The 24,576-nt window shown below is 55.4% G+C and overlaps 2 protein-coding genes across 4 annotated transcripts; both read right to left on the bottom strand.

Moving 5' to 3' along the window:
- Positions 1-3,253: 3,253 nt before the first annotated feature.
- LPAR2 (lysophosphatidic acid receptor 2) lies at positions 3,254-7,577 on the bottom strand. The gene is made up of 3 exons (XM_012443625.2): positions 7,455-7,577; positions 5,900-6,641; positions 3,254-4,387 (listed from the first exon to the last, which is right to left on the bottom strand). Exons 2-3 carry the CDS (start codon positions 6,639-6,641, stop codon positions 4,074-4,076), a joined length of 1,056 nt encoding a protein of 351 aa, XP_012299048.1. The 5' UTR covers positions 7,455-7,577; the 3' UTR covers positions 3,254-4,073.
- A 1,265-nt stretch (positions 7,578-8,842) lies between these two features.
- GMIP (GEM interacting protein) lies at positions 8,843-23,116 on the bottom strand. Of its 3 annotated transcripts, XM_012443619.2 has the most exons (21): positions 22,976-23,116; positions 21,995-22,079; positions 21,435-21,510; positions 21,270-21,327; positions 20,527-20,652; positions 20,377-20,441; positions 20,188-20,295; positions 17,345-17,425; positions 17,099-17,269; positions 16,831-16,968; positions 16,261-16,457; positions 15,812-15,924; positions 15,606-15,695; positions 14,414-14,491; positions 14,171-14,325; positions 13,785-13,973; positions 13,551-13,688; positions 13,266-13,462; positions 12,562-12,949; positions 9,802-9,868; positions 8,843-9,670 (listed from the first exon to the last, which is right to left on the bottom strand). In XM_012443619.2, the coding sequence occupies exons 1-21, from the start codon at positions 22,992-22,994 to the stop codon at positions 9,297-9,299; spliced, it is 2,913 nt and encodes a 970-aa protein (XP_012299042.2). In that variant the 5' UTR covers positions 22,995-23,116; the 3' UTR covers positions 8,843-9,296. The 3 variants fall into 3 exon arrangements, with proteins under 3 accessions (XP_012299042.2, XP_012299044.2, XP_012299045.2); XM_012443621.2 differs by lacking the exon at positions 14,414-14,491; XM_012443622.2 differs by lacking the exon at positions 14,414-14,491 and having other exon boundaries at positions 15,606-15,686.
- Between the last annotated feature and the right edge of the window lie 1,460 nt (positions 23,117-24,576).

The following is a 24,576-nucleotide window of genomic DNA, read 5'->3' as shown; positions in this document are numbered from 1 at the left end:
CTGGGTGAGCAAACAGAACCCTGCCTCTAACCCCAACAAAGTAATATTCTTCAGAGAACTTGGAGGGGTGGGCACAGAAAGCTTCAGGGACCAGCAAAGACAAAAATCTGAAGCCACTTGATGGAGAGGGGAGATTGACAAAGGAAATGGGACAGGGTCTCTAAGGAGACCTGAGGGATACAGGTTAAAACCTGGAGGAGCTGATGAGAGCAGCCAGCTCAGAGCGCCTTAGACAGAGTTGCCTTTTTTTTTTTTTTTGAGACAGGAGTCTTACTCTGTTGCCCAGGCTGGAGTGCAGTGTCTTGATCTCAGCTCACTGCAAACTCCCCTTCCCGGGTTCAAGCAGTTCTCCTGCCTCAGCCTCCCTAGTAGCTGAGATTACAGGTGCCCACCACCATGCCCAGCTAATTTTTGTATTTTTAGTAGAGATGGGGTTTCATCATGTTGGCCAGGCTGGTTACGAACTCCTGACCTCAGGTGATCCACCTGCCTTGGCCTCCCAAAGTGCTGGGATTACAGGCATGAGCCACCACAACTGGCCCACAGTTGCCTTTAGGATGCCATTGGGGGTCTCTACTGCATAGAAATTACTTGGCTGCCTTGGCACTCAAAGTGACACGAGTCCAACAACCCCCAAGCTCCATGGAGGCAAGGACCGCATCGTTCATGGACACATGATAGAAGGTGCTGGCGTGGGCTGGGCGCGATGGCTCACACCTGTAATCCTAGCACTTTGGGAGGCTGAGGCGGGTGGACTGCCTGAGCTCAGGAGTTAATGACTAGCCTGGGCAACGCGGTGAAACCCCGTCTCTACAAAAATACAAAAAAATTCACTGGGCGTGGTGGCATGTGCCTGTAATCCCAGCTACTCAAGAGGCTGAGACAAGAGAATTGCTTGAACCTGGGAGGTGGAGGTTGCAGGGAGCTAAGATGGAGCCACTGTACTCACGCCTGTACAACAGAGTGAGACTCCATCTCAAAAAAAAAAAAGTGCTGGCCGGGGTCATCATCTCTGGAGATTTGGACCCAGGCCCTAGGAGCTATGCTGCCCACCTTGAACCCTGGAGAAGTAGCCAGTACCTTATTTAGTTCATTCTACCTACTCACAAAGAAGGCAGTGGGATGGGGGGTTCCCAAGGGGAAATAGAGCCCCTCTCCCCCCGCCTTTTTTTTGAGATGGAGTCTCCTTCTATTCCCCAAGCTAGAGTGCAGTGACTTGATCTCATCTCACTGGAACCTCCACCTCTCCGGTTTAAGTGATTCTCCTGCCTCAGCCTCCCAAGTAGCTGGAATTACATGCGCCCGCCACCACATCCAGCTAATTTTTGTATTTTTAGTAGAGATGGGGTTTCACCATGTTGGTCAGGCTGGTCTTGAACTCCTGACCTCAGGTGATCTGCCCACCTTGGCCTCTCAAAGTGCTGGGATTATAGGCGTGAACCACTGCACCCAGACAAGCCCATTTAACATAGAAGGACCTGGGAGTTTTGGGTTCTTTGGCAATGTATACTTTAATGGTTTAAGAATTTGGCCAGTCTGGCCAGGCACGGTGGTGCACACTTATAATCCCAGCACTTTGGGAGGCCAAGGTGGGGGGATCACTTGCAGTCAGGAGTTCGAGACCAGCCTGACCAACATGATGAAGCCCCGTCTCTACTAAAAATACAAAATTAGCCGGGTGTGGTGGCACATGCCTGTAATTCCAGCTACTCAGGAGGCTGAGGTAGGAGAATCGCTTGAACTCAGGAGGTGGAGGTTGCAGTGAGTCAAGATCACGCCACTGCACTCCAGCCTGGGCAACAAGGGCGAGACTCTGTCTAAAAAAAAAAAGAAAAAGAATTTGTCCTCTCTGGCTGGGTGCAGTGGCTCATGCCTTCATGCCTGTAATTTCAACACTGTGGGAGGCTAAGGCAGGAGGATCACTTGAGCCTAGGAGTTCAAGACCAACCTGGACATCATAGTGAGAATCCATCTCTAAAGAAAAATAAAAAGCTAGCCAGTTGTGGTGGTACAGAACTGTAGTCTCACATACTCAGCAGGCTGAGGCAGGAAAATGGCTTGAGCCTAAGTGGTCAAGGTTGCAGTGAGCCAAGATCATGCCACTGCTCTCCAGCCTGGAAACAAAGAGAGACCCTGTCTCAAAAAAAAAAAAAAAAAAGAAAAAAAGAAAGAAAGAAATTTGGTCTCTGAGTTACCTGGGTTCAAATTCAGCTGTTATTCAGCGTGGGAATCAAAAGTAGGGACATAACCCCACCTCCTCCCTGGTGAGGTGGGAACACAGAACGAGATCCTGGCACACACTGTGTCTTGGAGGGGGCCTCCCTGAGCATCTCAGAGGGGGCTCATCGTGGGTCCGGCACTCATGACTTGGGTGCTGTGGGGTGAGGTAGGGAAGACTCCGCTGAGCTTGGGACCAACTCTGGGCTTTGTAGGAATCTGAAGTCCCTTCCGCAGGAGCCTCTCTGGTCCCTCGAGGCATGTATGTGCCTTTTCCAAGCTGTGCTAATCACAGGCCAGATCTCAACCTGAGTCAGTGTTGTCACATGAAAATAAGTAAGACCGGCCGGGCACGGTGGCTCAGCCCTGTAATCCCAGCACTTTGGGAGGCCGAGGTGGATGGATCACCTGAGGTCAGGAGTTCGAGACTAGCCTCGGCAACATGGTAAAACCCCATCTCTACTAAAATACAAAAAATTAGCTGGGCATGGTGGTGCGCACCTGTAGTCCCAACTACCGGGGAGGCTGAGGCAGGAGAATTGCTTAAACCCAGGGGTGGAGGATGCAGTGAGCCATGATCATGCCATTGTATTCCAGCCTGAGTTACAGAGTGAGACTCTGTCTCAAAAAAAAAAAAAAAAGGCTGGGTGAGGTGGCTCATGCCTATAATCCCAGCACTTTGGAAGGCTGAGGCAGGTGGATCATTTGAGGTGGTCAGGAGCTCGAGACCAGCCCGGCCAACATGGTGAAACCCCATCTCTACTAAAATACAAAAATTAGCCAGGCATGGTGGCAGATGCCTGTAATCCCAGCTACTCTGGAGGCTAAGACAGGAGAATCACTTGAACCCAGGAGGCAGAAGTTGCAGTGAGCCAAAATCGCACCACTGCACTCAGCCTGGGTGACAGAGTGAGACTCTCTCTCAAAAATAAATAAATAAATAATAAAAATACAAAGATTAGCCGGGCGTGGTGGCGTGCACCTGTAATCCCAGTTTCCCCTGAAGCACGAGAATCTTGAACCTGGAGGTGGAGGTTGCAGTGAGCTGAGATTGTGCCACTGCTCTCCAGCCTGGGCTACAAAGTGAGGCTCTGTCTAAAAAAAAAGAGAGATGGAGTAACAGCCAGCCAGACTGAAGAAGAACGAACACAGGGCCAAGGAGATACCATGTTGAAGGATCCTTGCTGGACCTGGGCCAAGGTGGACAATTCTGGGACACAGGGACAGATACACTGTCTGAATTGAGAACAACAAATGCTTTGGAGACCTCAGAGTGAAAAGGTTTACTCCTTGTATCCTGCTCTCCCCGTGGACTGCTTCGATTCTAATGGGGACAGGCCAGCCCCTGGAGGCTGCAAGGAGCCACAAACCTTTCCCAGATCTCACACTCTGCACCTCTCAGTCTCTGCTGCCAAAGAATCAGCCTCAGGAAGATGGGGTGTCCACAGTATGTCCTCATTACCCAGTCACACCAGGTTGCATGGCCCGAGAGAGCCCTCATCTCTTCCCACCTTAAAACCCTCAGCATCACAGCAGGTACCAGTCCACAGGGCTTACCAGTGGGATACGCAGTGAAAACAGAAAAATGTCTGTTACAAATCCCCTAAACCTGAGATGACCGAAGAGCCAGATTCCTACACCCCATCCAACTCCCCCAGGCAGTAGGAGATGACCCCAAGCCCCCGTGCCCTGGCCAGAGTGGTGTGCCTGGGGAGGGCTGGCAGTGGTGCTGCGCTGTGCCAGACCCTGGCCTGCCGTTCAGTCAGTCCCGATGGTTGGGTTAAGCCAGGAGCACCCACGAGTGGTTAAGGGCTGCGGATTTGTTGTTTGCTGCATCCTGCTGAAGTCCAAGCTAGCTAAAGGGTGGAATCCATCAGTGGGTGGCCGTTCTCGGGAAGCACGATGCGAGTGCTGGCATGTCCCCGGGCAGAGGAGGCATCGTGGGCAGACTCGTGGGGGGACCGGCGGAGGCACGCGCAGCAGAGGAGGCGGCGGAAGGTGCGGCGCATCTCAGCATCTCGGCAAGAGTACACGGCAGCATTGACCAGCGAGTTGGCTTCAGCCAACAGGAGGAAGTACTTCTCCACAGCCAGGACATTGCAGGACTGGCAGCCCAGACCATCCAGGAGCAGCACCACCTGGCCTGGTGTCCAGCAGACCACGAACGCCCCTGTGGGACAGAGGCGGAGGTGAGCGGGGCCAGCTGGCAGAGGCCCGGCACCCGCAGCTCTCAGTTTGGGGTTGGTCTCCAGAGCTCAAGCGATAACGGTGCAGTTTGCAGTGCAAGAGTTGCCTGCTTTGCCGATTCTGCAGTGTCACAGGAAGACCTGCTAAAAGGTGACATCTATGCTAATTGGTACACAGTGGCCAAGGCACTGGACATTTCGTGTGTTTTTTTTGAGACAGGGTCTCCTTCTGTCACGTAGGCTGGAGTACCGTGGCACGATCACTCAGCACCTCACTGCAGCTTTTGAGAGACTGAGGCAGGAGAATCACTTGAGGCCAGGAGTTTGAGACCAGGCTGTGCAATATGGTGAGATCCTGTCTCTACAAAAAATAAAAAATTAGCCTGGCCGGGCACAGTGGCGTGTGCCTGTAGTCCCAGCTACTTGGGAGGCTGAGGCTAGAGGATCGCTTGAGCCCAGGAGTTCTGGGCTGCAGTGCGCTATGCCGATAGGGTGTCCGCACTAAGTTCGGCATCAATATGGTGACCTCCCAGGAGCGGGGGACCACCATGTTGCCTAAGGAGGGGTGAACCAGCCCAGGTCGGAAACAGAGCAGATCAAAACTCCCGTGCTGATCAGTAGTGGGATCACGCCTGTAAATAGCCACTGCTCTCCAGCCTGGAAAACATAGTGAGGCCCCTTCTCTAAAAAATAAAAATAAAGAAAAAAGAAAATTAGCCAGGTATGGTGGTGCATGCCTGTAGTACCAGCTACTCAGGAAGCTGAGGCAGGGGGATCACCTGAGCATAGAAGTTTGAGGCTGCAGTGAGCTATGATGGAGCCACTGTAATCTAGCCTGGGCAACAGAGTAAGACCCTATCTCTTAAAAAAAAAAAAATGAAATGTCCCTCCCTATTCACCCTGGAAAAAAAAAATTGAAATGTAAAAATATGTATAGATTAAAAAATAATTTAAAGGCTTTTTGTTAAACCAGGCTTAACATTGCTAAAAACTCTTAAGGGCTTCCCACAAAACTCAAAATAAAATATGACCCCTGTCTGTGCCCCTTAAAGCCTTGCTGAACCCTCCTCACAAGCCAGCTTTCCTCTTTAGAGGCTCTGGCCTGGTACTACCTTGACGTCTTTTTTTTTTTTTTTTTTTTTTGTATTTTTAGTAGAGATGGGGTTTCACCATGTTGACCAGGATGGTCTTGATCTCTTGACCTTGTGATCCACCCGCCTCGACCTCCCAAAGTGCTGGGATTACAGGCGTCAGCCACCATGCCCGGCTTGCTTTGAAGTCTTTACTTTGTGTCTCCTCTGCCTGGAACTCTCTCTGTTCCTATCCTCAGCATTCAGGCCTCTGCTCACAGATCACCTCCCTAAAGAACATTCCCCACCTAAGTCAGCCGCCCATCACCCTCTATCAGGTAGCTTGTTTTGCTTGTTGCTTCGCAGTGTCTTGTGGGAAATAGGGGGAAGCAGGGTCCCTGTGGGCCCCCCGAGGGTCCCACTCACCCAGGATGATGACAACAGTCTTAACCAGGCTGAGCGTGGTCTCTCGGTAGCGGGGGTGGCAGCTGACATGCTCCGCCATGCGCTGCACTCGCCGCCGCACATAGAAGAAAATGCGGGTGTAGACAGCCACCATGAGCAGGAAGACAAGCAGGCTCGACAGAGCCCAGACGGCCAAATAGGAGCGGCTGAGCAGGGGTGCCATGCGTGAGCAGCGGTCCAGGGCGCAGAGGCAGTGCCAGGAGTGGGCGGGCAGCAGCCCCAGGCCCAGGGCAGCCATCCACACACCCACAATGAGCATGATGACGCGGCCACGGGGCAGGCGGCTGTGCAGCTGCACAGCCATCACGCTGCGGTGCCGCTCCACCGCGATGGCCAGCAGCGTGGCCACTGACGCCGTGAGGCTCGTGTCCAGCAAGCCCTGCCGCAGAAACCAGCCCTCAAGGGAAAGTCGGGCTGTGCGGGGGCCGGTGTGGAACATGAGGAAGAGGTAGGCCACGCCTGCGAAGAGGTCAGCCGCGGCCAGGTTGCCCAGCAGGTAGTAGATGGGCTGATGGAAGCGGCGGTTGGAGGCGATGGCTGCTATGACCAGCAGGTTGGTCAGCAGCACCAGCACGCTGACGGTCAGCCCCAGTGCCACCACGACTATATCCTTGGGCCTCCAGTGGGAGCTGAGCTCCTTGCCACTGTTGTTATAGAAGAAGCCAATGGTCTCGTTGTAGTAGCACTGGCCCATGGTGACCATCTGGGGACACACAGAGATCGGTGTATGTGGCGCTTCTTGGAAGGACACAGGGAGGGGCAACAGCTGCAGAGGAGGGTCAGCACAGGAAGGGGAAGGGTCTCGAATTCAGATGCCTTGGAGCAAAGTGGCAGTGGTGAGGACCAGGGTGGCCTGGAAAACGCAAGCTCCCTGGGGCTTGGGTGGGGGTTGACGAGCAGCTGTTTCTTATCTACTAATAAGACCTGTGTGCACGACATCACACAAGTCAATGGGTTTTTTAACCAGAAGCAGCGAAACAAAACCCATCCATGGTCCAATCCCAACTCACCTGCCGCCACTGTGTGATCCAGTTTGGGTTGTGGGAAGAGGAGGGTTAGGGCAAGACAAAGGGGTGTGAGCTGCGGGACGAGATGAGGAAGGGTCACTTTGGTGCCGGAGTCAGTATAGGGAGCAGAGACGCTGGGGCGTGTGCGCACAAGGGTGCGGTCACTTGCTAAGACCCTGCGAGGTGGGGACGGTGCCAAGACCTGGAGGTGATCGGAGTGGGCAGAGAGGCGGCCCCAGAAGTTGGGCCGCGGGATTTGGGCGCGAGTGCTTCCCAAACGGGCGGGGCACTGGGCTGTTCCGGGTGGGACGGAGGACATTGGCGGTCTCCGGGACAAAGACAGTGGTTGGGGAAGGGACGGCTGGCCGGGCCTCCAGGCGTCTCCAGGCTGGGGAAGGGGTAGGGGGAAAGGGATCAGGGGGCAGCGTCCTGGCCCCGCAGGCACGTGCCGCGCCCTACCCCCGGGCCCAGGCCCGCACCCGCCCGCCTCCCGTCCGTGCTGGCCTCACCTGGGCCACCCGTCACGCTGCAGACGAGGCAGGCTCGCGGGGGGTCGGGGAGGGTTCCAGGCCCATGGCCCAGCGACCTCGGCGGGAGCGGAGGAGCGTCCGGGTGCGCCCGGCGCGGGCTGCAAATAGGGCACAGGAGGCGGGGTCTTCCCCGGCGCCCCGCCCCCGCCCCGCCCCGCCCCGGCCACCTGGGGAGCCCTGCCCCGCCCCGCCACCTGGGGGAGCCCCGCCTTCGCGGCCGCGTCGGGGGCGGAGTCGCCAGGAACCACAACCCTCCAGTTTCCTCCCCGCCTCGCGGCCCCTCGGTCGCCCCTCTCTATTTCCGGCGGGGGACCCCCCACCCGGGTTCCTGCACACCTCACGCGCCTGCAGTTTCGAGCCTGCGGGGCTGAGTCACTCGGTCGACCCGAGAATTCCCGCCGTGACCTCGCGCCGCCCGGGTGTAGTTCTAGGTGGTCTAGGGTCCGCGCCCCGGGTCCGGACCCCCACCCTCCCAGCCCCACCCCGAGCTCTTCTTCGTGTCCAATCGGCCGCCGAGTTACTAGCCACTCCCTGATCCGACTTGGCTCCCACTGCCCGGACCCCCGCCCAGCCTCGGCTTTCCCAGCTTGCAGCTACCGGGCGCCGCGGCCTCCCGTGTGGGGCCCATCCTCTGCGGCCCCAGCTGATCGTGGGCAAGCTAGGGTTTTGGAATCCCGCCCCCGCACTCCCCCACCCTGGGACAGCGCTGCCCCCTGCACAGCCCGGCCCTGCCCTACCCTGCCCTGCGGCTTCCTCCCTCGGCCCGCTTGCAGCAGCCCGGGGCTCCCACGGTCCGGAGCACACAGCCCCATTGTCCCGGTTATCTGCACTTTGTTAAACTGTATTTGGTTATGCAGGACCGGATCGGGGACGCAGAGCTCTGGGAGGGCCGGGCCGGTGTGACTCAGCCGGGTGCTGTGGCCCAGCTCCAGATGCCTTTAGGTAGGTGCACCAGCATGTTTGATGATGCGAGGAGGAGGCCTTGAGGCTGAGCGCAGTGGCTCACTCCTGTAATCCCAGCACTTTGGGAGGCCGAGGCAGGCGGATCAGGAGATCCAGACCTTCCAGGCCAACACAGTGAAACCGGTCTCTACTAAAAATACAAAAAATTTAGCTAGGCCTGGTGGCACATGCCTGTAGTCCCAGCTACTAAGGAGGCTGAGGCGGGAGAATCACTTGAACTTGGGAGGTAGAGGTTACAGTGAGCCAAGATCACGCCACTGCACTCCAGCCTGGCCACAGAGTGAGACTCCATCCATCTCAATAAACAAAAAAGGAGGAGGCCTGGATTCCCCTGATTGGTAAAAAAGGGGCAAGGAGTGCTGCCTACACTGGCCTCTCCTCTGGCAGAGACGCACCCAAGGGCATACAGGACACAGTTTATTAGAGGCCATCAGACCCCAGGCACCACCAGAATGTGGAGTCCAAGCTGCCCATCTTCTCCAAGGTCACTTGGAGTTCGAGTAGGAGGCAGGCGGGTGTGGGGGAGTGATCACAGCCAAAGTAGCAAAAGGGACCCCTGTCCCAGGGGTCAGAGACTAGGATGGACTCCAAAGATCTCATAACCTGTATTGACCCTGAGTATTGACCCTGAGTGACCTCTGAGCCCGAGTGACCCTGACGCTTGGCAATGAGCTGTGTCTAGCGGGGGGATTCTGGGACATTGCCCCCAAAAGGTTTTAAGCCTCCCCCCGGCCACGTATTAAACAGTTTTTCTTGATAGGAACCCTCTTGACCTCCCAACATTGAACTCCTGGCTGGGTGTTTGGCCACCAGGTGGCAGGAGGTAGGGAGATCTGGGCCTCTTCCCTGCCGGGGTGGTCAGAGATGGTCCTCGGTTTCCTCAGGCTGGACGTCTGGGCAGCAGGTGGCCCTGGGCACAGCCTCGCTGTCCAGTTTGGAGAGTAGCCGGGCTGTCTCCTGGGTGATCTCAAAATGCTTGGGCAGCGGGGTGCGGCGCAGGGGGCTGCCCTCACGGGAGGTGGCTGCAGGGCTGGGCCCCCGCCCCCGCAAACTCCCTCTGGGCACTGATGTGATGGGGGTCTCTTCGCACAGCTTGGAAGCCACCAGGGCCAGACTCGACAGCTGGTGGGTGACAGGCCGTACACCGCCCCGGGGATACTTCACTGGCTGGCGGCTGAAGTGGCCACGAGACTGTGTCCCCAGGAGTGAGTCCTCTGGGCCTTGGCTGGATGCTGTGTGTATGGGTGAGTGGTCAGTGCAGAGTACTCCCAAGTTCTCTGAACATCCCCCCACCAGGAATCATCTTTTAGCCAAGCCACCCTGGGGCCAGGGCAGCCCCAGAACCTCTCCCTAACATACTCACCTTCCCCTCCTTCATCTTTGATGTCTTCAGCCATTTCCTCTCTCTGGTCACTCTGTGGAGTTGGAATCTGCAGGGGAGAAACCCAAGAATGAGACCCTAACACTAAAATCCCAAGATGGAGTGAGACTCCATCTCAAAATAATAATAATAATAGTAATAATAATAAGTATACAGTGTCATTCATTGAGTCTGAACTATGGGCTCCATGAGGGTGGGAAAATCCTTGTTTAGCAGAGGGCCAGCCCAGGGAGTGGCTCAGCCTTCTCCACATTAGGACCAGTGGAGCCTCTGAACTACCATCCTGGGCTGCTCTCTGCAACCTTACCAACCTTACTGTGCCATTTTTAGCTAAATGGTTGGCAGCTTGGGTTCTTTCTACACATCAGACACTGTCCTGAGCACTTTATGAGCCATTCCGGCTCTCAGAGACCCTCAGTTCACCAGCAGCCGCTTCCCAGCTCTGGACCACTGCAGGAGAGATCCTTGCTCTCAGGAATGGCGGGTGCAGCAGGATACCAGCAGCTCAGGCCTTGGGCATGGACTGTTCTAGCAGTCCGGAGCGGCGGGTGCTGCTGCTTCCTGGTTCACGGCTGAGCTCTGGATCCAGACTGGTGACCTTTGTTAAAGATTCTAGGCCAGGCACAGTGGCTCATGCCTGTAATCCCAGCACTTTGGGAGGCTGAGGTGGGCGGATCACCTGAGGTCAGGAGTTGGAGACCAGCCTGACCAACATGGTAAAACCCCATCTCTACTAAAAATACAAAAAAATTAGCCAGGCTGGGCACAGTAGCTCATGTCTGTTATCCCAGCACTTTGGGAGGCCAAGGTGGGCAGATCACGAGGTCAGGAGTTTAAGATCAGCCTGACTAACATGATGAAATCCCATCTCTACCAAAAATATAAAAATTACTTGGGCGTGGTGGCACGCGCCTATAATCCCAGCTAGTCAGGAGTCTGAGGCAGGAGAATCACTTGAACCTGGGAGGCAGCGGTTGCAGTGAGCCCCTGGGCAACAGAGTGAGACTCTGTCTCAAAAAAGAAAAAAAAATTAGCCAGGCATGGTGGTGCATGCCTGTAATCTAGCTACTCGGGAGGCTGAGGCAGAAGAATCGCTTGAACCCAGGTGGCGGAGGTTGCAGTGAGCCGAGATCATGCCATTGCACTCCAGCCTGGGCAACAAGAGCAAAACTCCGTCCAAAAAAAAAAAAAAGATTCCAACTGCAGCCGGGCACAGTGGCTGACGCAGGTGGATTACTTGAGGTCATGGGTTCAAGACCACCCTGGCCAACATGGTGAAACCTTGTCTCTACTAAAAGTACAAAAATTAGCCAGGTGTGGTGGCACGCACCTATAGTCCCAGCTACTCGGGGGGCTGAGGCATGAGAATCAATTGAACCTGGGAGGTGGAGGTTGTGGTGAGCCAAGATTGCTCCAACCTGGGCAACACAGTGAGATTCTGTCTCCAAAAACAAAAAAAAAAGATTCCAACTGCTACAGCTCCCATTTTAGGGCCATTCACTGCTGAAAGCCTGCATTGTTTCATCCGTAAATGATTTTCACTAACAGCACCTACTTCTCAGGACTGTGGAGAGGACAACAGGAAGCCTCTGTAGTATCCCCTGCATAGCAGGTGTGCATTCAGTGGTGGTCTGTGCCCTGTGCATGGGAGGGCTCTGTGGTGTTCCACACTCTGTGCATAGCAAATGCAAGGTCGGGGTGGCTGGCAGAGCCAGCTGAGCCCACTCCTCTTTTGCATCACTTCCTACCACCTTCCCCTTATTCATTACAGAGTGGGGCTGCGCTCCTACCTCAGGGCCTTTGCACTGGCTGTTCCCTTTGCCTGGAACACTGTTCACCTGATCTTCACGTGGCTGGCTCATTCCTTCACGTCCTTCCAGTCTTTGCTCAAATGCTCAAATCTACCTGCTCTATAAGACCTGCTCCTACCGTCCTACTTAGTGCTACAAACTGCCCTCTACACTCCCACAGTGCTGGTCTCCCGTGTCCTGTGTCTAAGTTTTGTTTTTTGGAGATGGAGTCTCGCTCTGTCGCCCAGGCTGGAGTGCAGTGGCGCCATCTTGGCTCACTACAACCTCTGCTTCCCAGGCTCAAGCGATTCTCCTGCCTCAGCCTCCCAAGTAGCTGGAATTAACAGGTGCACACCACCACGCCTGGCTAATTTTTATATTTTTAGTAGAGGCAGGGTTTCTCCATGTTAGTCAGGCTGGTCTTGAACTCCTGACCTCAGGTGATGTGCCTGCCTCAGCCTCCCAGAGTGCTGGGATTACAGGCATGAGCCACCGTGCCCAGCCATTACTCTACCTTTTAATGATCCATTACCCTTATCACCATCACCTTATCACATCCCAGATAACTGACTTAGTGTCATGTTTACTGTTGGTCTCTCCCCACTAAAACGCAGGCACAGAGAGGACAAGGTCTTTGGATATTTAGCTTGTGGATGTATCTGCAATGCCTACGACAATGCTTGGCACACAGTAGATGTTCAATAAATATTCCGTTGGAGGCGTGAATGACCACCCACGTTAGTACCTCTGCAGGGCTGTCCCCTCTTGTTACACCATCTCTGCCCACTGCTCATTCCTCACTATTCCTTCCAGAATGAACACAAGTTAAATGAGGAAGGGAGGGGGAGAATGAAGGAAATTTTCCAATTATCAAAGGAAGATGAAAGAGAGGGTAAGAGAACTGAACAGAGACAAGGCCCTCTCCACGGCTGTGGGCCCTGTGGGTTCCTACCTCACTGGGAGTAGCGGTGGGATGCTGCTCCAGGTCAATGTGGGGCTGGGGGTCCGGGCTGGGGGATGAGGCTAGGACTAGGGGCTGGGAGTCCAGGTCAAGGTGCAGGGGTGGCGGTTGGGGGCTGGTTGTGAGGGACCCAGGGGCTGGGCTGGAGTCTTGGGGTGGGGGCTCGGTGGCCTGGGGGAGCTCATCCATCCCGAAGATCTGCTCGTAGTGCACGATGAGGAACTCCACAAGCTGGGCCTGATGCCCAGAGTCCAGCAGGCAAGTGACAGGGATGGCACCGGCTGCCCGAGGACCATCTGGTGGCCGTAGTAGTGTCGGCCCGAACACAATGCCCAGATTGTTGGCAGACATCTTGTTTTCCATAAACCGTGCAGCCACCCTGGGGATGGTGTGAAGAGAAAGGTCAGGGTACAAGGTGCAAGGTCACTGGTCTGAGGACAAGGGTGGGACCCGCAGGCCAGCTTAGTGGTGACTTGCCCGTATCACAGGTGTAAGTCCTCTGAGACCAGCAGCCACATATCCAGGGTTGGGGGACAGGGGTCAGTAGCCAAAGTTATGAATCATGGATTAAGGTTCAGAGTTCAGAAAATGTGGGCCAAAGGTCAGAGGTCAGTGTCAGGGGTTGGCCAGGGACGTCAGTAGTCACGCGTCCAGGGAAGAGGGTGGCGTTTCAGGGCTCAGGGGCCCGTGCACACCTGAACAGATGGGCCACCAGGTGCCGCAGAGTGTTGTAGTTAGAGTGAGGCAGCTGCGCCAGGAGGGTCTTGAGCGAGGGGATAACCTCAGGGCTGCGGCTGGGGGTCCTGCGGTCGTCCCCAGGGTCTGCATGCAGGGTCTTAGCCAGAGAGATGAAGGCATCGTAGAGGTGGAAGGGGATCACGGGGTCGGTGAGCTGGGGGCGGAACGGAGGGCGCGGTACGAGTGTGGGTGGGCTGCGGAGGGCCCCTGCCCACGTTCCCCCCAGTGTCCTGAGCACCCACCTCCTGGAGAAATCGCTTGAGGACACTCGAGACGTCGTGAGGCGAGTTCCCCGACAGCTCCACCAACGCTCGGCCATTCTCAAAAGCCTGGCACAGACGCTCCACACGGACCCGGGACCCACTGACCCGGTAAATGCCCTGCAGGGTGATGGGGAGACACAGACGCCTGGTTCGTGATCAGGCTATTGATTTGCTCAGGTCACTTCTGGGGATGATGAAGGGTCAGGGCAGCACCTGCACATCCAGGGCGCGGTGTTCTATCTCAGCTGTGCACCTCGTGACCACAAACGGTACCTCCTCCGGGAAGTCTCTGGGGAGCTGCAGGAAGTCGACCCCAAAGATGGGTGTCCGGGCTGGGAGCCGCCTATGTCCACAGAGGATCAGCAGAGTCTCCAGGCAGCGCTTGTGGCAGGTCAGGAAGCACTGCAGGGAACGTCACAGGGACAGGGGGTCATTAGGGACCAGTGGGGGAAGAGGTAACAGGGATCCTCAAGGAATGGGGGCTTATGGGAGACATCAGATTAGGGTGGGTCCTGGGGGCAGAAAGGTTGTAGGAATCTCAGGTTGGGGAGGTGATCAGGGGTCAGCAAAGGACATTTGGTCATCGGCCCAGGCCACACCTCCTCACACTCCGTCCCGCTGACCATGAAGGCTTCGCACTCGCGGCACTTGGCTGGGCCCCGCAGTCGCCGCAACCGGTGGGTCTGAGCCGCGCTGGACAGCGTCCACTTCCTGAAGGGGCTCCCCAGCCCATTCTCCAGCCCGTCTCCCAGGTCTGCAGGGAGACAGGGTCAGGGGTGTCTGGTCCACCTCCTGCCCTGCGCTGTCCCATCCTGCCCTACCCTGTCTGCTTCCAGCCTCACCAGGGTCTCGCTCCTCAAAGTCATCTGAGGACTCAGTGCCTGTGGACGAAGCCTTCACCAGCCGCCGCCTGCCAGCGCCTGGGGTCAGAGGAATCATGGGAGATTCCTAGGCTACGGAGGCACTCCTGCTTTATTAGGGCTTCCAGAACCACCCACTAATTCCCAAGGGGTCAGAGGATCAGGAGAGGGATTGGACAGGTCAGTGGTTAAGGGTTGGAAAATTGGGTCAGCAGCCCGGGGTGGGGGCAGGGGGTGGTTCAGAAGCTGGATCAAGAGGTTAAGGAAATAGGCTGGGCGTGGTGGCTCATGCCTGTAATCCCAGCACTTTGGGAGGCCGAGGCAGGAGGATCACATGAGGCAAGGAGTTTGAGACTAGCCTGGCCAACATGGCAAAACCTCATCTTTACTAAAACTACAAAAATTAGCCAGGTATGGTGGCGGGTACCTGTAGTCCCAGCTATTCAGGAGGCTGAGGCATGAGAATCGCTTGAACCTGGGAAGCGGAGGTTGCAGTAAGCCAAGCTCGAACCACTGCACTCCAGCCTGGGCAACAGAGCAAGACTCTGTGTCAAAAAAATATTTAAAGGTCCCGTCTCTCGGCTTTGGAGACCCCTCTGTCTCTGTACAGGGGGAAGCCTCTTCTTTCTTTCTTCCCCCTTCTTTCTTGCCTATTAAACTCCCTGCTCCTTAAAATTAAAATAAATAAATAAATAAAAAGGCTGGGTGCAGTGGCTCACACCTGTAATCCCAGCACTTTGGGAGACCGAGGCAGGCAGATCACCTGAGGTCAGGAGTTTGAGATCAGCCTGGCCAATATGGTGAAACCCCATCTCTACTAAAAAATATAAAAATTAGCTGGTGTGGTGGCGCATGCCTGTAATCCCATCTAATCTGGACGCTGAGACAGGAGAAGCGCTTGAACCTGGAAGGCAGAGTTGCACTGAGCTGAGATTGCACCACTGCTCTCCCCAACCTGGGTGACAGAGTGAGACTCTGTCTCTAATAAATAAATAAATAAATAAATAAATAAAAATAAATTTAAAAAGGTGAAAAAAGAGGTTGAGGAAATATGTCAGGGGTATGGGATAGGTCAGAGGTCAAAGGATAGTTAAAGATTGAGGGTCAGAGCTTGGCCAAGGGCTGGAGGATGGTCACAGGTGTAGTGTGGGTCAGGACCAGGTCCTATCCCTACCTGGGCTGGAAGTGGGAGAGTCCAGGGACCGAGACTCACTGCCGCCGCCCACGCTGTCCACATCACTGCCCGGAGTGGGGCCTGGAGTCCCTAGGTGGGACAGGTCAATAAGGATGGTCTCCTGCTCCCAACCCCTGCTCCTGCAACCCACCTATGGTGGGAACGAACTCCTGGCACCACTCCCACCCAGCCCTCATTGCACTCACCTTGCCAGCGCCAGCCTGTGCCTGGGTCCTCCCAAGGGCCTGGCTCAGCTGAATTCTCGTCCAGCCTTGGAGGTAGAGGCCCAGAGAGCTTCTTTCTGATGTCCAGAGGGGAGCTGAGAAGACAGGGGCTTGAAGGTTTGATCCCCAGGAAACTGGCCTGGGGTGATGGCACCCAGGCATCATGTTTAGGTACCAACTCCAAGCACTTAGATCTGCAAGCCCTGATACCTATGGGCATTGTGGCCCCCTGAATACAGTAGCCCCAAATTCCTGCCCCTGCCCCTAGGACTGGGACAACCCATCCACCCTCCTAAGATCCCTGAGAGCCTGAAGTACTAGATTCCACTAAGGCTTTGCGTTCTCTGACCTCAGTACCCAGCCCCACGGTGCCAACATCCTGGCATCGGGATTCCAGGGCTCATTCCCGAGTCCCTGCTCCAGCGACCCACCTGTTCACGGAGGGAATGAACTCCTGGAAGGAGAAGGGGGGCGGTGGGGGCGGCGGGGCCTCGGGCTGCAGCACCCGCACAAACTCCTGGTAGCGCTGGCCCGGCTCAAAGGGCGCGCAGCACTCGGCCAGGGCGGCGAAGGCGCGGGGGCCACGCTCCGCCTGTGCCCCCCGCAGCCGGAAGAGACCCAGGGTCACCTGCAGGGTGGCGACAGCAGGCTGGGGAGGGGCGGGGCCTGGGAGCCTGGGGGTGGGGCCAGAACTGGGGTGGGGCCAGAACTGGGGCGGGGCCTGACCCTTAGAGATGCAAATACATTTAGGGTTTGGAAGGCACCTGGGCGGCTTAGGAACTAGGGCCAGGGGACGGCGCATGGTCAGAGCAGGGCCCGGTCATCCAGGGGACAGGACCCCATGAAAGTGGGGCCAAGACAGTGGGTCTGGGGCAGGAACTGGCTGTAGAAGGAAATGGCCTAGTCGTGGTGTCCCCAGGGTGGCTTAGGGGTGAGGAGTGGGGCACTCAGTCGGGGCCTCAACAGGGTGAGGAGAGGATGGCCTTAGGGATGGGCCTCACCCGTCTCAGCAGTTCGTCCCCCTGAAACACCAGCTTGCGCACGTGCGACACGATTCGCTGCTTGGCTGTCTCCAGGTCCTGCTGCCGTGCGTTGGCCTCGCGGATGCAGGTGTGGTACAGCACCTCGGCCTCCTGCACCTGGGGAAACGGAGGCCGGGGGCGGGGTGGGTCCAAATTCCTGCCCCTGCCCCTAAGACTGGGCCGTGTGGGCGAGAGCGGAGGGCAGGGGGCGCCAAAGCACTGCAGGGGCTCGAGGCCGGGTGCCCACCTTGGCCTGGGCCTCCTCTCGTGAGCGCCGCCGCCGCTCCTGCTGCTTGCTAGGTCCCGGCGAGGCCTGGGGGGCCGGGTCCTCAGGGGACCCCTGGGAGCGCGCCCGCAGGTCTTCGCTGCGTTGCACATACTGCAAGTGGGCACGCCGAAGTGCCTGCACCGCCTCATTCTGAGGGATGATGAGGAGAAGGTCAGCATCCAAGTCTCGTTCTCAGCCCACACCTCTCCCCATTCCGAGCCTCACCATCCGCTTCTGCTCCTTCATCCACTGCTCCTTGAACTCCTTCCGCCACTTCTCAATCTCAGTCCGTTTGGCGGCGAGGGGCTGGCAAGGGTTGGGAATGGGAATGGGGACGCTGCCTTAAGGCCACTTCAGAGGCACCCACCCAGTCCTTCCATTCCTGTGCCATATGCTTTGCCACCTCTGGACTCTTTTTTTATTTTATTTTTTTGAGATGGAGATTGCCCAGGCTGGAGTGCAATAGGCGATCTCAGCTAGCAATCTCAGCTCACTGCAACCTCTGCCTCCCTAGTTCAAGCGATTCTCCTGCCTCAGCCTCCCAAGTAGCTGGGATTGCAGTTGCCCACCACCACACCCAGCTAATTTTTGTATTTTTAGTAGAGACAGGGTTTTGCCATGTTAGCCAGGCTGGTCTTGAACTCCTGACCTCAGGTGATCCACCTGCCTCGGCTTCCTAAAGTGCTGGGATTACAAGTGTGAGCCACTATGCCTGGCCTCTTTTTTTCTTTTAGAGACAGGGTCTCACTCTGTTGCCCAGGATGGAGTGCAAGTGAGCAATCATGGCTCACTGCAGTCTTGAACTTGAACTCCTGGGTTCAAGTAATCCTCCAGCCTCAGCCTCCCAGTAGCTAGGACTATAGGCATGTGCACTAGGCCCAGTTAATTAAAAAAAAAAAGAAATTCTGTTTTGAGATGGAGTCTCGTGATCTCGGCTCACTGCGACCTCTGCCTCCCAAGTTCAAGCAATTCTTCTCCCTCAGCCTCCTGAGTAGCTGGGATTACAGGCACGTACCACTAAGCCTAGCTAATTTTTTGTATTTTTAGTAGAGACAGGGTTTTGCCACATTGGTCAGGCTGGTCTCGAACTCTTGACCTTGTGATCTGCCCACCTTGGCCTCCCAAAGTGCTGGGATTTACAGGCATGAGCCACTGCACCCAGCTATTTTTTTTTTTCATTTTCTGGTTAGCCAGGCACAGTGGCTCATGTCTGTAATCCTAGCACTTTGAAAGGCTGAGGTGGGCAGATCACCTGAGATCAAGAGTTCGAGACCAGCCTGACCAACATGGCAAAATCCTATCTCTACAAAAATACAAAAATCATACAAATGTGATGGCACTCTCCTGTAGTCCCAGGTACTCAGGAGGCTGAGGCAGGAGAACCGCTTGAACCTGAGAGGCGGAGATTGCAGTCAGCCCAGATCGTGCCACTGTACTCCAGCCTGGGCAATAAAGTGAAACTCTGCCTCAAAAAATATAAATAAGGCTGGACTCAGTGGCTCATGCCTGTAATCCCACCTTTGGGAGGCCAATGTGGGCGCATGAGGTCAAGAGTTTGAGACCAACCTGGCCAACATGGTGAAACCTCGTTTCTACTAAAAATACAAAAAAATTAGCTGGGTGTGGTGGCAGGTGCCTGTAATCCCAGCTACTGGGGAGGCTGAGGCAGGAGAATAGCTTGAACCTGGGACGTGGAGGTTGCAATGAACCGAGACCATACCACAGCACTGCAGCCTGGGCAACAGAGCAAGACTCTGTCTAAATAAATAAATAAACAAATAAAATAATTTTTTTTTTTTTGGTAGATGGAGACAGAGATCTCACTATGTTGCCTAGGTTGGTCTTGAACTCCTGGGCTCAGGCAATCCTCCTAGTAGCTAGAACTACTAGCACCAGGCCCAGCTAATTAAAAAACAATTTATTTTTTGTAGAGACAGGGTCTCCCTATGTTGCCCAGCTTGGTCTCAAACTCCTATGCTCAAGCAATCCTCCCTCCTTGGCCTCCAGAAGTGCTGGGATTACAGGTGTGTGCCTGGCTAGACCCTTTCCTGAGTCAGTATTCTCCTCCTGGGGTCTTCTCCAGATTTGCTCTCTCCTACCCCTGTGTCCCGAAGTCTCAGGTGGTCACCTCATCCTTCCTGCCTGGATCCAGAGACACTAAGACTTTCCTCCTGAGAACACTCAGCACCTTATGCCCCTCCCCATAAATGAAAATGAAGTTTTTGGCTGGGCGTGGTGGCTTATTCCTGTAATCCCACCACTTTGGGAGGCCGAGGTGGGTGGATCACCTGAGGTCAGGAGTTCGAGACCAGCCTGGCTAACATGGTAAAGCCCTGTCTCTACTAAAAATAGAAAAATTAGCCAGGAGTGGTAGCACGTGACTGTAATTCCAGTTACTCAGGGGGCTAAGGCAGGTGAACTGCTTGAACCTAGGAAGCAGAGATTGCAGTGAGCCAAGATTATGCCCTTGCACTCCAGCTTGGGCGACAGAGCGAGACTCTGTCTCAAAAAAAAAAAAAGAAAGAAAAAAAGAAAAGCAAAGTTTTGCAATTGCACAGGAAGCCCAGCTTGAATCTTTGCTGGGTAACCTTGGGCAAGTTCCCGAGCATCCCGGGGCCTCAGCTTCCTCATCAGTGAAATAGTGATGTGAGGGCCGGGCGCAGTGGCTCACGCCTGTAATCCCAGCACTTTGGGAGGCCGAGGCAGGTGGATCACGAGGTCAAGAGATTGAGAGCATCCTGGTCAACATGGTGAAACCCTGTCTCTACTAAAGTACAAAAATTAGCTGGGCATGGTGGTGCGTGCCTGTAATCCCAGCTACTCGGGAGGCTGAGGCAGGAGAATTGCTTGAACCCAGGAGGCGGAGGTTGCAGTGAGCCGAGATCACGCCATTGCACTCCAGCCTGGGTAACAAGAGCGAAACTCCGTCTCAAAAAAAAAAAAAAAAAAAAAATGGTGATGTTGGTAGTGGTGCCTTCCTCACAGCTTGCTGGCAACTGAGGGGATCAGGCCTGAAGGACAGCAGGACGGCAGGGTGCCCTCTGGAACATTCCACCCCGCCGCCTCACCTGGTAGTAGTCTCTTTTCTGCTGGGCCAGTGTCTCCATGGCCAGGGCTCCCAGGTTGAGGTCGTGCTCCAGAAACAGAGTGTAGATGTACTGCAGAGGCATGTGGCTCTGGGGGAGACAGAGTGGTGTAGGAGGATACCGAAGATCTGTGGGGCAAGGCTGGGGATCTGGGGGTCTGGTCATGACTACCTGCTGTTGAATGGACATCTTGCCAGCTTCAGCGATCTTCGTGGTGCTTTTGGCAAACTCCAGCTCTGGAGGAAGAGAGAGGAGGGCTCTGGGTCTGGCTGGGATCTGGGGACTGCCTGGTGCCTGGGGCTGGGCGGAAGGGGTCCTCACCGTAGCTGGCTCTCTTTTCAGTCCAGGCAAGCAGCTCCTTGGCATAGCGGCTCCAGGTCTTGGCATATTCCAGGGCTGCGTCCACACCCCCATTGGTCCGAATGAGCCGCAAATCCAGTTCCTCTCCTGGGGAAGATGGATGGACCTCTGACCTCTGTACACTACTCTGCTATGGATGTCTTCCCTAAGCCCCCAGACCAGACCAGTGGCCCCTATCCTACACCCTCACAGCTCCCTTAACACTGCTTTGGGATCACTTATCCTGGTTGCAATTTTACAGATTCTCTGTTTTTGGTTTATTTTTTTAGACAGGGTCTTGCTCTGTTGCTCAGGCTGGAGGGCAGTGGCGCAATCATATCTCACTGCAGCCTCAAAGTCCTGGGCTTAATTGATCCTCCAGTCTCAGCTTCCAAAGTAGCTGGGACTACAGGACCATACCCAGCTAATTAAAAAAAAAATTTTTTTTTTTTTTTGTAGGGATGGTGTCTCACTGTTGCTCAGGATGGTCTCGAATTTCTGGCCTCAAGTGATCCTCCTGTCTCAGCCTCCACCCTGCCTAGCTATTTTACAGACTCTCTACCCAGACGGGGGTCTCCCTGAGGGCTGGGACTGGGATCTGTTGTGTGCACTGCCTTAGTCCCAAAACCTAAACGATGCCTGGCAAGGAAGAGAGGGTCAATGGTGACTTGTTGAAGGAAAGACTCCTTTCTGTCCCCACTGTCCTGGCCTCCAAACCCCCCTACCTGTGAGGGGTGTAGGACCCTCAGGGGAGGGGCCGCTCCAACGGCTGGCTTCATTGGTCTGTGGGGGAGGGAGACAGTATCAGAAGCAAACAGGGCAGGGACCTGGCCTTCCTAAGGCCCCCTGTGCCTGGGGCCTTCCTCCCTATTCCCCTAGTCCCCACTCACAACAGTGGCTGTGGGGGTCTTGTCAGGTTCTGGGTCTTCTGAGAGTAGAGGGTCTCCGGCCAGCATCTCAAAGGTCCTGGGGGGTAAAGATGTGTCAGGATGCCACCTTATACTCGGTCTGTCCTGCAAGGGGTCTTGGGAATCCTAGGGTTGTTTGTGGCAAACATCACCGCTGTGGCATCTCTTGTATCTGGGAGGTCTGAGGAATGGTATTATGGGGGAATCAGGCGAGTTTTTTAAAATGGGACTTGAGAAAGAGTCTGAAGGGTCCCAGGTAACTTTGGGGTTCATAGAGTAGGATTATAGGGATCACAAATGTTTTAAGGGGTTACAAGAAGGATATGTAGGGGTTCTAGGACCACTTTGGGGATTTCCAGTCTATTTAGGGGGGCACTTATGGGATAACCAGGCATTTTGGAGGGTCCCATCCTAGACTTCTCTGGCTATTAGATATGTGGCTCCAGATGTTACAGGTTCCAAATGGGACTTCAGGGTACCTAAATGGTTAGGGGCTTGGGGCATCTTGGCAGGATTTGGGGGTGACCCAGGCTCAGACTCACACGTTCCCCAGTGAGATTTCAAGGTTGTCCAGGCTCCGGAAGATGTCACTGTACCTCTTCCTGCCCTCAGGAGCCGGGGGGAGGCCTGGGGGAGGGGAGTATAATACATGGGCTAACCACTGCCTCCCTCCACCCATGGCACCTCAACCAGTCTCATTGGAGGGGGTGGAAGAGAAAGGGAAAGAGAGAGAGAAAGAGAGGGGTGTGGGGGCTTGGTTGGGGCCAACTTGAGGCAGGCAGATGGACTCACACACCACCAAACAGAGACCAGAGACAGCTGCTCAGGGAACAGAGACACCCATACCCTGGGTCTGCCTGGACCCAGAAGCAAACTAACAAAACAGATGCCCCAGATGCAACCACAGTGTCCCGAGAAGAGAGCAGGCCTGACAATGGAACCGCATGGACTCCAGGCTAGACAGATGGAAATACACAAGGGGCAGCCAGGCAGAGCCTGAGGCAGAAACACAACATGGAGAGACTGAAGCCATGAGGGACATAAAGACCGAATGACACTACATACACAACACAGACACAAAGACGGCCGGAAACACCAAGTCGGACCCTGCCACATTTCTGCTGCCCCTGCCCCTGCCCCTGCCCCTTCTCCTGGGGGACCCAGACCAGCACTGCCCAGCTCCCGGGGGCTACAGAGGAGTCCTGTGGGGATCCTACCGCATTGCCCTCTCCCTCAGCAGTCGTGACACCCTGCCCCCATCACAAAAATCAGAAGCAGAAGCGGCCACTTCCCCTTCCTGGGCCCCCTCCCCCAGGCATCCGGGGTGAGAGATCAGAAGAGGGAGAGCGAGTCAACGGCTGGTGTTCCGAACCCCTCCAGGCATAGGGGTCCCCACAATGGAGGATCCCTGTGTCGTTCCCATTCAGGAGCTCCTCTCCTGGCTCTCGGGACAAGTGTGTCCCCTCAATATAGGAAGCAGGGGACGGTCGGGGGAGGCCCCTCCTGAATCTCCGATCCCCTACCCGGCTCTGCTGCGTCCATGCCTGGGCCCGGGGATCGCTCTGCGGGGACCGGGATGGGGATAGGGTCTCGCGCCGGCGGGGCCGAGCCCCGATTTCCTGCCGCCGCTGCCGCCGCCCGGGTTCCGCGTTGCTCCGCCCGGCGGAGGCCACGCCCCCACATCAAACCACGCCCCGAGTGGCCACACCCCCAAAGCCCGGAAGCCTTTATAGCACCCTCCTCTCCCTGAGCCGCCTGAAGCTGGGTCGGGCCAGTGCCCACTAAGCGACCACCCAGGGCTGCAGTGTCCCTGACCTGGGCATCCTAGGACTTCATCTAGACCATAGTTTCCCTCCCAGATCTTTGTGCCTCCCCAAATCCCACGGAACCCCGGCGCCTTCCTACCCGAATGGCTGTAGAGTCCGCCCGTCCCAGGGAGCCTGTCCCAGGAGCCCCCACAATCCACGACCGCAGTGATCCCCTTGCCCAGGGATCTTTCGGAGTCCTGAAACCACCTCGGCCTCACTGGAGCCATGGCGCCCCCTACTGGAGGCCTGATATTCTGCCCGATTCCAACCGAAATTCTAATACTCTGGGGCTGGAAAACCCCTGGGCTGGGGAACCCCCAGTGACCCTCAAAGCTGGATCAGGCTCGAGGCCCCAATTACTGCAAAGCAGGAAGCAGCAGGGGGTGGAGATTTGTCCAGAAGCGCCAGCTCTGGGGTTGCCACAAGCCGCTTGTAAATTGTAATGTTCCCATACCCAGCACTCGGAGGACTTTTGGGGCTGGAAATACAGACTCTAAAGTATGTTTATAACTTTACTTCCTAAAGGCTTTGGCTGCTAAGGAGGCAAGAATTCTCCGACTGGCTCCGTGCTGCCTACTCTGAACTTCTTGAGTTGTGATGAGTGAGTCCATTGAAAGGAAGGATACTATTGAGCTAAGAGCCAAGCCAGGCTTCCAGGTCACATCCTAGCTGATGCTCAGCTAGAGCTCCCTGACCGTGACACGAGATGGTACAGCAGCGCGGCACCCCAAAGGCGTGACAGTCAGTACTTGTAATGATGCGGATCGTACTCCTCACGTCTCAGACACCATCAGAGAGGAAGGCATGCTGTTATCTTATGTATTATGGGAAAGAAAAAAATACCACTCATCCTAAGGCTCCTCAGCACCTGAGTTGTAAAAATGTGAAACAAACCATGAAAATATGGAGATGCTATTTTTTCTTTTTTTTGAGATGGAGTCTCGCTGTTGCCCAGGCTAGACTGCAGTGGCACGATCTCCACTCACTGCCACCTCCACCTTCAATGTTCAAGTGATTCTCATGCCTCAGTTTCCTGAGTAGCTGAAATTACAGGCGCCCGCCCCCACACCTGGCTAATCTTTGTACTTTTAGTAGAGATGAGGTTTCACCATGTTGGCCAGGATGGTCTCGAACTCCTGATCTCAGGAGATCCACCCACCTCGGCCTCCCAAAGTGCTGGAATTACAGGCATGAGCCCCTGCGTCTGGCCTGGGAGTGCTTGTTAAATTAGAAAATATGCACTGAATTCTCTGAGCAGGGACAAGTCCAAGTTCAACTGCTGAAAGTGCTAGAGGGTTTCACCAACATCACACACC

The sequence above is a fragment of the Aotus nancymaae genome, unplaced genomic scaffold, assembly GCF_030222135.1.
Source record: "Aotus nancymaae isolate 86718 unplaced genomic scaffold, 86718_ANA_hifiasm-v0.15.2.pri h1tg000028l, whole genome shotgun sequence".
Classification (NCBI taxonomy): domain Eukaryota; kingdom Metazoa; phylum Chordata; class Mammalia; order Primates; family Aotidae; genus Aotus; species Aotus nancymaae.
This window is presented reverse-complemented; position numbering and strand designations above follow the sequence as displayed.

Coding starts and splice junctions, on each gene's coding strand:
- LPAR2 (XM_012443625.2), bottom strand. CDS start 6,641: ATGGTCACCATGGGCCAGTGCTACTACAACGAGACCATTGGCTTCTTC. Junction 4,388..5,899: donor GACTGTTGTCATCATCCTGG/GTGAGTGGGACC, acceptor TCTGTCCCACAG/GGGCGTTCGTGGTCTGCTGG.
- GMIP (XM_012443619.2), bottom strand. Junction 13,974..14,170: donor GCGGGACGGAGTGTGAGGAG/GTGTGGCCTGGG, acceptor CGTTCCCTGCAG/TGCTTCCTGACCTGCCACAA. Junction 9,671..9,801: donor CAAAGATGAAGGAGGGGAAG/GTGAGTATGTTA, acceptor CCATACACACAG/CATCCAGCCAAGGCCCAGAG.